The sequence below is a fragment of the Epinephelus moara genome, chromosome 17 (assembly GCF_006386435.1).
Source record: "Epinephelus moara isolate mb chromosome 17, YSFRI_EMoa_1.0, whole genome shotgun sequence".
NCBI lineage: Eukaryota > Metazoa > Chordata > Actinopteri > Perciformes > Serranidae > Epinephelus > Epinephelus moara.
Genome location: NC_065522.1, coordinates 5,963,586 through 5,975,047, shown reverse-complemented (window position 1 = coordinate 5,975,047; position 11,462 = coordinate 5,963,586). Strand labels below are relative to the sequence as shown.

The 11,462-nt window shown below is 40.7% G+C and overlaps 1 protein-coding gene across 1 annotated transcript in view; it reads right to left on the bottom strand.

The window, feature by feature from the left end:
* adam19a (ADAM metallopeptidase domain 19a) overlaps positions 1-11,462 on the bottom strand; it is a 283,587-nt gene that overhangs the window by 103,193 nt on the left and 168,932 nt on the right. The window contains exon 4 of the mRNA XM_050067214.1: positions 7,583-7,664. Within this exon, the coding sequence (XP_049923171.1) occupies positions 7,583-7,664 (82 nt within the window). The remainder of the gene's footprint in view (positions 1-7,582; positions 7,665-11,462) is intronic.

The following is an 11,462-nucleotide window of genomic DNA, read 5'->3' as shown; positions in this document are numbered from 1 at the left end:
AGTTGGCGAGCTTTTAGCGCACCTTCGGTGAAGCCTTTTGGCACGAAACTGTCACTGCGCCAAGCTGGATCTGTCGACACCTCCCCCTGCTGCGCCGCCACACCCATCTCAAGGCACCTGGGTCTGCCAAACTACCAAACTGAGCGCACCTCGGGTTGCGCTGCTCGAAACTAGCTCTGCGTGGGGTTCGCCACCCTGCGCCACCCTGCGCTGCGCCGGGAAACTAGAGCCCCCAGCCTCAAGTGTGCTATTGAACAGATAGCATTTTGAAGGCTGTCTGTGACTGAGATGGCTGTTATAGTCTAGATGTACATTTACACTTCTTTTACCTAGCAGGGACAACTTGTCAGTGTCTGAAATCACTACTTGCCACCCATCAAATACAAGTGAGGTGGCAGTTGAAATTGTCAGCCCACTTTGACACATTTAGTAAGGTTAGTGTCTGATTAGCTAGAGCTACACATCTGAAAGTCACTCGCACCTGCTTATAAAAGCACTGTGACTGGTCATAGTTCACAGGATTCTAACCAACAGCCATCAATAAAAAGACGCGCACACATCCATACATGCCCACTTGCTACAGTATCAAGTTCACTAGCTCATATCAATTTCGTCCGAAGGAGTAGCTCAGTATGTAGGGAGTGGGTGGTTGAGCAAAAGAGGAGAGGGATGCACTTAGAACAGACAGCTGGTTATTTGCCCCGAAGTGAGCATCAGCTTGTGCCCTGGAGGCAAATCAAGGTCCCCCCTGTGATTCTCAATCTCAGAGAGCTACTAACATTGCACCAGTTAATAATGTTTCTGTTTCTTTGTTGTCCCAGGCAAAATATTCTCTGTATAAATTGAAATGTATTGTCAACAGTATATTTTTGCAGGCAGGCAGGTACATTGATATATGTGCATGAGTACATATTAGTGCACAGATTTCAACAAAGTGGTAAAAAAAAAAGTGAAAAAAGTTAATTTCGTAGCCAGCTACTTGTACGAGCCTGTTTCCAAAGCAAGTAATAGTGATGCATATTGGGTGTATCATCCATCTCAAGGTGCAGCTCTAAACTTTCAAACCATTATTTTCATTCATTCATTCATCTTCTAACCGCTTCATCCTCTTGAGGGTCGCGGGGGGGCTGGAGCCTATCCCAGCTGACATCGGGCGAGAGGCAGGGTACACCCTGGACAGGTCGCCAGACTATCACAGGGCTGACACATAGAGACAAACAACCATTCATGCTCACATTCACACCTACGGACAATTTAGAGTTATCAATTAACCTAATCCCCAATCTGCATGTGTTTGGACTGTGGGAGGAAGCCGGAGTGCCCGGAGAGAACCCACGCTGACACGGGGAGAACATGCAAACTCCGCACAGAAGGGCTCCCACACCCGGGATCGAACCGGCAACCCTCTTGCTGTGAGGCGAGAGTGCTAACCACCACACCACCGTGCCGCCCCATTATTTTCAATCAACCTTTATTTGTTTGAGGAAGTTATTCATCATTTAACTCAGCACAAGTATACATAATTGGGCATGCACCACTGCAGTCAAAAGTCCACTGAGGACAAACAGATGATTTGCTTCCTATGATGAAGCACTTAACAGCTAAATTGATCAAAGGGCCAATCAGGTTGCTCAGCCACCCCTGATCATCAAAAAGGATTGTGATGTGAAACGTCTGCAAAGATTCTGATAACTTGCCTCTTTAAAGATTAAAATCAAGTGACTTCAATTGGACGTTGCATGAAGAGGATTGTGACTTTGCTAAACACTGTTGATGAAAGACCAAAGAGGCATCATCAAAAGGGGTTTTTCTTTTTTTCTCTGTTTTGAATCTCAATATAAGTAAAACCAAGAAGAAAGACAATGACCTAACAATATTTGGGTGCTTATGCTGATTTAAAGTTAAACTTCAAGAAGACTTCTCTCTATGGAGATATAAATGGCTCATTCTACGGTAACAAAACCACAAAAAAAAAACCCACAATGTTTGTATCAGGTGATAATACACCAATTAAAAAAAGGTTCTAAATTCTAGGTTCTATAAAAATTTCTGCTCCTAAATCCTACGCACTGGACCTTTCATATAAACTCAAATTTTTATTATTCTTGTAAAAGCTTATCCTTCTGTCTCTGCAAAAACTCTGAGGGCTTTATATCTGTTGTAGCAGCCTCTTCCTGCTGCATAGCTTGAAGTCCCCTTGCTGCATGAAGTTCATAAAAATGTGACATGGTGGCACAGTACAATGTAGGAAGCTGCCAATATTCTCAAACATAGGCTTGTTTATATTGAATATATTAGGTTTCAGAATGGTGTGATGTACACCAGGCTGTTCATATGAAAAGCTGAGCTCATGTGACCAGTGAACTGACTGGATTAAAGAGAGAAGCAGTCCTGAGAGGTCTTTTTAGGAGGCAGGTTGGGCAGTGGACAGGTAACAAAAACGCCGAGTTTCCCCCGGGACATTCCCCATGAGTAGCGTGTTAGGAACCATGTGAACACTTAGTGAACTTCAAGTCACGTTAAAGTATGTCCTCACCATGTTTCTTTTCCTAATCTAACATCAGTAACTTTACTCACCAAAACCTAAGCTCAGAAACGTTACATTAAAGGGATAGTGCACCCAAAAAGGAAAATTCAGCCATTATCTACTCACCCATATGCCGACGGAGGCCCTGGTGAAGTTCTAGAGTCCTCACATCCCTTGCGGAGATCGGCGGGGGGAGCGGCTAACACACCTAATGGCTGACGGCNGAGCACAGAGAAACAGTCAGAGCTACAGGCTACAGTGAGGCTAAAAACAGAGTTCATATGACGTTTTTCGAAACAACTTTTTATGTCGGGGCTTCAGGACACTTGTATCACTACGGATGAGCATGTTGGAGATATTTTGTGGTTTCAATTTTGTGTTCTTGGACGTTAGTCTGGGGCGCCGTCAGCCATTAGGTGTACTAGCCACTCCACCCGCCGATCTCCGCAAGGGATGTGAGGACTGTAAAACTTCACCAGGGCCTCCGTCAGCATATAGGTGAGTAGATAATGGCTGAATTTTCATTTTTGGGTGCACTATCCCTTTAATTACGTAACTTAATGTCAATGCCTCGTTTCCGCTTACGTGTGTGACTGGTGTTAGTAGATTCAGAAATGTAAGGATGATGCCTCCAGTGTCCAACGCAAGGAAGTGCACTGGCTGTATTTAATATCGAACTGATAAAGATGATGACTATATTTCACATCAGACTGATAAATCTGACTGTATTGTTAGGCTATTTCATATTAAAATGATAAATCTGACTGTATTTCATATCAAACTGATAATGACAATCTGACTGTACATAACGTAGAACCATATTTTAGCTGAAAAACATTACTCAAATTCACAAAGTGTTAAAACTAGATAAACAAGTTCTGTTGAATCAGACAAACTCACTTGAAAATCAACACAGGAAACTGAACTGAAGGAAATAGCCTGTTAGCTAGTTAAATCCACAGCAAAAGTTCAATTTTTTTAACCTACTCGAGGAAAATTCGAGAACGGAATGCGCAAACAAGGCATTAAGGATGTAACCTCATTCGCAGCATGCTAATTCCTAGGGTATCATATGAATTGTTCTATAAGGATATGTAGTATACACTGATGTTAAAATGCTACTTGCACCATTAAGCACAATATTGCTAATGTCCCCATACACTAAATGCTCCACTGAGGCTACAGTCTGTCTATGATTACACACACATTGTAGATTAGAATTCATTCTGTTGCTCAGTCAGGCCATGTGAAAGTATATAGAAGCCTCAGCATGTTTATTCGGATCAGCAGTGTGTGTACACTTGCTCATGTGTGATGATGCATTGTGTATGTCCATGGCATAAAACCATTTTGTATGCATGTCTTGAATTTGTGAATGTTTGAACCAAGCCTATATATGTACACATGTTAATGAGTTAGTGTTCTTACAGATACAATACATTTGTAAGCATGCATTAAAATGTGTGAAATTAAAGCGTTTACAAGCTTAATACATTTCCATCACAATGGCTTAACATGTATTTACATAACTGTGTCATCCTATCAAAGCTGTCCTTTATGTCATGCTATGCAGATATGTACACGTTTTAGAGCTGAAAGCAACCACCATGACGCTGCTTTAGGGCTCCAGCAGTAGCCTTTTAGATAACTTTTATTTCCTTTAACACACTTTCAACCTGGCTGACGAGCCTTGCTCCCTTAACTGCCACACACAGCCTGTGTGACACATGGCTGACAGCGTTAATAAAGTGCTTCATAATTTATGCATCATTAATGGAAGCAGCCTTGTGCCAGTATGACTCCCATGTGGTCGTAAGAAATATGATTAAATCCACCGTTTTACAGTGTAGGATTTCAATCTGTAGTGTTCAAAGCACTCTAGATTTATTTTGTTATCAAACGCTACAATTTTCTTACTTTGTGAACTATCTTTCCCTCCATCTTTTCTATCTAGCTCTACAACATTTCCCAGAAAGCCCCCTAAACTGAGCAGACCCTAGAGGCAACAAAGGTATTTTCGGTTTGGAACATATGAAACAAAAGGTGTGAAAATGACTTCAACAAAGAGAAACATAGTCCTTCTCCTCACCTTTACAGGATGCAAATAAACCTCAGCAGTGTGGCTTTCATAGTAACAGCACACATACAGAAAGCGCTGACCTTGCTGATCTATTAACACTAGGTGCTGTTTGACAAAATTCCATCTGACAATACTTTGCCACACAATACATTTTACTTTAGTTGAAATTAAAGCCACACCGTGCTGGTGCTGTGCTTTCAGTGAATATATGAAGATAAAGAGTTGCACTGTTTAACTCATCCCTATATTACATGCAGGAGCACATGGAATCATTGGGAGCTGGTTAGTTGGGATCCTCAGGTAAAGCTTTTGGTTTTCAGTTAGAAAAATTTCAGACACATACAGGCAGTACTGATTTTCCTTATTGTACTCTTTTGTAAAAATCCTTTGTAAAAATGTAACTGTAATGCCTACACTTTATTTATCATCATTTGACCTCACTCTCTCCCCCTAGACATGCTCACTGTAGGATAACAAAATCCTGGATTAACAAAATTAGTTGATTACCACTAGTTAGCTTTGAGTGTGCGGGAGACTGTAGTCACCAATATTAAAATGAAATCATTTAATTAAATTGAAATCATATTTTGATTTGCGTTTGCATGGTGGATGACAAAAATGGTTTATGATCTAATTTAAATTTCTAATGAATAATTAAAACCTTAATTAAACCTGCAGTGAAAACTTTATTAACGAATACTTTTCAGTCTACTCTTAAGCATAACAGTGTCATACAGGTATTGAAATTGAATGCAAAAATTACTTTTCATTTTATTTTTTGAATGAGCAATGTTCAACCTCATCTTATCTAATATCTAATACTCCTAGTCGACCAATAGTTGTCATTTAGCGCCATTAGTCAATTAGTCATCTGAATATCCTACTATTAAATGGAGAAACCTCTGTCCCTCCGTCCGTCCGTCCCTCCGTCCATCCATCATCATCCGTTTTCCTCCTCACTGCTTTGACCTTTCTCTGAACTTGCGCATAGGCTTTCATGATACGATACCATTTTTGCATTTTTCCCACATTTCTACTGTTTATATTTGCGTTTTTGTCCACTACCCAGTCATATTGTGAGCACCATCAACAGCGCGAGCTGCACGTGCGCGGGTCATGTGCAGACAGCCATGATACCGTTTTTGCATTTTTTCTACTGTTTATATTCACATTTTTGTCCACTACCCATTCCTACTATGAGCACCATTAGCAGTGTGAGCTGCGCATGCGCGCTGGGACCACAGTTTGCCTGTATGTGTGTACCTGTGTGCCCGCGCATGGCCCCGCGCACGCACGTGCCTCCGTGCCGTCAGCCAAAACTATGCTCCAAGTATTTTGCCATAAAGCATGTTTCTAAATACAGTGTGCATTGTTTGTCTTACATTAATATTTATTACACAGTGCATTTACAGTGCTCTGATTTTGCATCTCCACTAATATACTGTTTTGATTTCTTATTCCTCTATACATAACACATCCCCGGGTATGGACTAGTTTACGATATTAATGTAATTATTAAATGATATATTTTGGGCAGGGCAACACAATGGTTTGAGTACAAGATTTGAGAAAGAATAATATAAGTGACATTGTTAACACTGTGCTACATTACAGAGAAATACAAAACCATACTAATGAACCTTCATTAATATAGGCCTATATTTTATCTACAAGTGCACGTCACACACTGAGCGAGCCACCTGTTAATTACATTGTTGGCAAAGCAGTAATGATTGTGCTAAGTGGCTAATGGGCATGTGGCTACTTACATGTTTCAGATGATACGTCATGGTTGTAGTCGGTAAATGTTTGCCTGCAGAGTTTACATATCACCTTGGGTTCGTCCTTCACCTTCTCAAAATGATCCCACACTTTGGATTTCCTGCTCAACATGTTATTAACTAGCCTGTGTAATAACCGCAGGTACCAGCCCTGGAAATTAATGTGACTCCTGTCTGACTGCTGAGTGTGGCCACTTCCTGTGTCTGTCTTTCAAATCAAATTCCCACATGGTCCAGTCATGCAGGTTTTGATTTATTTTAACAAGGCACAGCTCCTCATAGAGTTTCATGTTTTTGTTTGTTTTATTTTCTGCGACCAATGAATTCTTAACGACTAATGACCATTCTGGTTGACTAACATTTGGTCAGCTTTTGGGGGGCATCCTAAAACAACATTGCAAACTGGACTCTTACATTTGAAGTTTTTTCTTTTGACTCTTTATTTGCAAGTTTAGGTTACACATTGTCTGTTTATTTGAAAATGAAAATGGAGTCCATTTTTACATTCAATAAAATAAAGACTTTTGTCACTAGAGTTTTAGTTATTATAAGCATCATGCACTGACATAGAAAGGGAAAATTCAGCTGTTGACAACTTAATGTTGGCAGCCAAATACTTCCATACAGGTGACACTGTTTGAGTTTTGTGAAACCAGATATCACAATATACCAATGCTGGATTTCTTTTCATGAGGCAAAACTACCAAAAGTACAGAATAAATCATATTCAGCAGTAAGATCATTAAATAAATCTCTGCAATAATGGAATCATACAGGGATTACTTTAAATCATAATTGATGTGCAGTCTGCTTGAAATATGGAATCCTTTTGAATGTCCTTAAATACCACATGAAATGACAAGTCACATACATATAATGAAGGTTTTAAGACTGCACACTGATTTTAATACCATGCTAAGACAAATGACAACCAGCCGCTGCCTGACACCACTGTAGTGAGTACAAACTACTTCAAGCATTTCAAATATTGTAATGCTTTGTAAAAGTTTGCAGTCCTAAGGATCAGGTTTTTAAGGTATAGTTAAGGGTGTTTTAAAACAGGGTTAGGAAAAAACTCAAGTACAATGTACAAAGTCATAACACAGAAAGTGATAATGGGATGATGTGCTATTAAGCAGCATTTAAAAAAATGGTGAGGAAGAAACAACCACCGACTGACTGTTTCACACTTACAGTGTAATTGTTGTTAGCCACAGTCACCGGCTGCCCATCTTCTGTGTAGTAGGTCTCTGTAAAGTCTGGACCTAAAAGCTCTCTGTGAAAAAAATAAGAGAAGAGGGGAGATGATTAGATAAGCTTTCACTTTAATGATCCCTGTGTAATTTAGGTCTCAGCAGCAGCAGGTAGAAATAGGACAGAAGATAGAAAAGTACAGTTTGAGGCCATGATCACATAGCACCCTGCTTTTACACCCCAGGAACCTGATCTTTATCCTTTTGGAGCATCTTACTTTGGCTGTCCAGTTGGAACAAAGTTTTATTATATCCACCATAACCAAAAGGAGAAAATAAAGACCAAGTTGTCTCATCATCTTATAAACTCATGATATAATAAACAGCACCAGGCTGGGAGTGTCTTGACTTAATGTACACTGTGTCTTCTTTAGTCAGTTGATGACATTAGGTCATGGCATTAGTTGAACTAGCTAAGTGACTGACAGCAGCTGAGTGTGCCGTTGCCTGGCAATAACACAGGAATTTTCTGGAGCTGCTTGTTCTACGAAACTCTTAAAGGTGTTTTTAATGCTTTGTGCTGTCGTCGCTGTCAGTTCAGCGACAGCAATATTGCGCAATTGCAGCCTCGCGATTGGTTTTCATGGTGCTTTAACAAACGGAGTGCTTTTTAAAAAGAAGTCCATTCTTGGCAACTCAGTCTCACTCTGAAATTGTTGAATACTGGTGTTCGGGCAGTGACTCCCGGCATCAGACACCGACACAAAAAGCTGTCCTTTCATGTTGGTATGATACCCGACTGATTGCAGTTATCACGTAACAGCGACCAGCCATAGCAGGGAGAAACAATGCCGGACAACACTGTAAGTTAAGGGGGTGAAAGTCCGAGTAGGGTGAGCAGGAGATGTAATGGATGGGTCCAACAACCGCCGACTTTCACCCCAAAGGCTGATGTTCGCTTCCTGTGTGACTGTAAAGCCAAACTGTTCTTTTTCCTAAACCCAACCACATGTGTGTGTTGCCGAAACGTGAGTACGAGCGCTGGTTGTTAAAGATAAAAAAACGTTGATTTGCAGTGTTGTACCAACACAGTGCATTTTGTTTTAAAGCAGACTGTATGCAAACTGTATATTTTCTGTAAAAAAAAAAAAAAACAGAAGTCAATTTCTAAAACAGACAATGCATGTTACAGGCTGAAGTTGACATGGCATCCCAGAACGTCAACAACCCAAGCACCCCAGGTATCTGGCATATGTGACAAGGTCGGTGTGAGAATGTGTTGTTCTTGGAGCTGCTCTGAATGCTTTGATTGCAATAGGTATGAACGCCCAGATGTTTGCAGGGACTTTGCATGCCGTCCACACCGTGCAACTGCAAGGAGCATGAAACACGTGTAAACGTCAAGGCTGAGTGGTTCACCTCTTTGTATGAATTTTAAGAGTAGTTAAAAGGATATTATATAAACAACATGCTGTAATATAACCATCCTAAGAAGAGGGGTCGCAAATGTTCAAAAAAACATTGCTTGATCATTTGTCTGGCAATACACAAAATGTTATTAGCCATCTGGGCTTCATCACTGTAAATTAAGAGCTTCATAATTTATGCGTCACTAAAGGAAGCAAACCTGTGCTGCTGCATCTCCTGTATGGTTGTAGGATATGTGAATAGATCCATTGTTTTACAGTGTAGGATATCAGTCTGCACTGACAAAGGCCTGATGGTCAAAAACATACTGTGTATTACCAGACAAATTATTGAGTAGAGCTTCCCACACATTAATTCATTTGAGGCAGCCTGCCACGATAAAAACATCTGCCGCCACAAACATTTTGATTGCTTGATTGATTTTCAATTTTGGAGCTGAACTGTTCATTAGGAGCACTGTATATATACCGTTTGTTACTATTGCTTCATACTCCGGGCACAGACGGAGCAACAGAACATCAGGCACACTGAAAGTAAAACTTAACCGTTAATTACTCTGTGTCTAAAATTTTCCATCAATTTGATCTGATCAACCCTGATCGGATCAATTGATCAGTCATCCACCACGCGACTCAAAAATCCACAATCTGCTGCTGAGGGTAGAAAAATGAACTTATGGAGAGTTCTGCCTGTGCTGCTTAGACAGGATTGCAAAAAAAAAAAAAACAGAATTTAGAGAGGGCACACAAGGACACACAGACAGATAAAAACCAAACAAACAAAAAAACGGGAAGTTAGCGGTTAGTTAAATTATCGTTATTGTATTGGCCTTTAAAAATCTAGTATCAGTTGACCTCTATTCTGAACCTACGAGCAGGTGTAGCAGGCCCATTCTAACGGGAGTCTCTAACCACTCAAATGGCAATTCAATCAACTGATAATATCTGAAATGGGTGCACTTCTTCACACTTGTTACCACTAGACATTTTATATTTAACCCCTATATAGTGCGTCATATCAAGATAAATATTCCAAAATAATCACTTAAAGGTGAGTTTGACATTTACTCTTAATTTGATCAGAGCAGAGAAGTATTGCCTTCTATGGGGAGACACATTCAAGCATGTTGCCTCTTTAGAGGGAGTGAAACCCAACCAGAGAGGCCTGGTCAACCCTGAATCTGTGATTAGGGAGTTGACAAGTGTTTTCCAATAACCACTTTGACATCACTTAATTTGATTACCTCTAGTGATATTATTAGGAGTGCTCTTGACTTGGCCTTGGTGGCTTCATTTATCAGTCAGGGAGAGCCTAGTGAAAAGATGCGACTGACTGCATCATGGTAAATGTAGGATCCAGCAAACGCTGCTAAAAGCCGGATATCAGGGCCTCTTTCTCAGCATTTAACACTTATGAATCCCCAGTTTTACTGGAGTGCAATATAAATTTACTGGAATATCCATCCATGAGTGAATCCCAGAGAGTAATGGGGGCAAATTTAAACTGTAAGTCTAATCTTAGTTTATTTTTACAGACTCCAGCAGGCACATATGTCAGCATGGCTATGTTGTCCATAGAGAGGGTCCAACATGTAGTCTGTCTCTTAGCCAAGTCACGACAAGAATTTGTGACTCCATAACTGCCTGATATGACACAGTGCACATCTCGATAGGAAAAAATATGATAGTCTGATCCCACAATTAGAGATAGCAAAAATAAGCAAGGTGAGCGGCTCTCTCACAGTTTGGTATTTTCCTGACCTTGAAATTGTCTTTGCCTGTCTCTGTGGTATTTTGGTGCCAAGCACAGAGTGCCCGATGCACAGGTGGGAGGAGAGCAACAAACAGATGGGAGGTTCATTCAGATGAGGCAGTGCAAAGAGAGCTGTTGGTATTTTGGTGAAAATTGGATCTTTGATGTTGCGCTGAGAATGGAAATCTCAGAACCACGTCTGTTTCTGCAACTTCACTCTGCTGCTGTCTGCTGATTTTACCAACAAGAGCAAACTAAAAGGTAAAGCTGTCTGCGCTGATATCTGTAAATATGCTTTTCCTCTACAAATGAGTCATTCTCCCACCATCTGTTGTCCACAGCTGCTTTATATTGAATGAAAAGTTTCTCCTTCAGTTCATTAAATCCCTGCAGCCGTCTGAAGACAGCAGGACACATATGTTGATAAACCTGCAGCCTCTAATTGGAGAAATGCCGCATCAGAGCACAGTGACCAGAGGTGGGACCAAGTCATTGCTTTGCAAGTCACAAGTAAGTCTGAAGTCTTTGCTCTCAAGTCCAAAGTCGAGTCCCAAGCCAAGACAGGCAAGTCCTGAGTCACATCACTACCTCCTTAAACTATGTTAATGTTAGCTTTGGCTTACTATTCTCTGTGCAACTTCAAATGACAACAAAGGTGGAAGCAGGAAGTTGGAAGTTGCTGTGTATTTTTCAACCGGCAC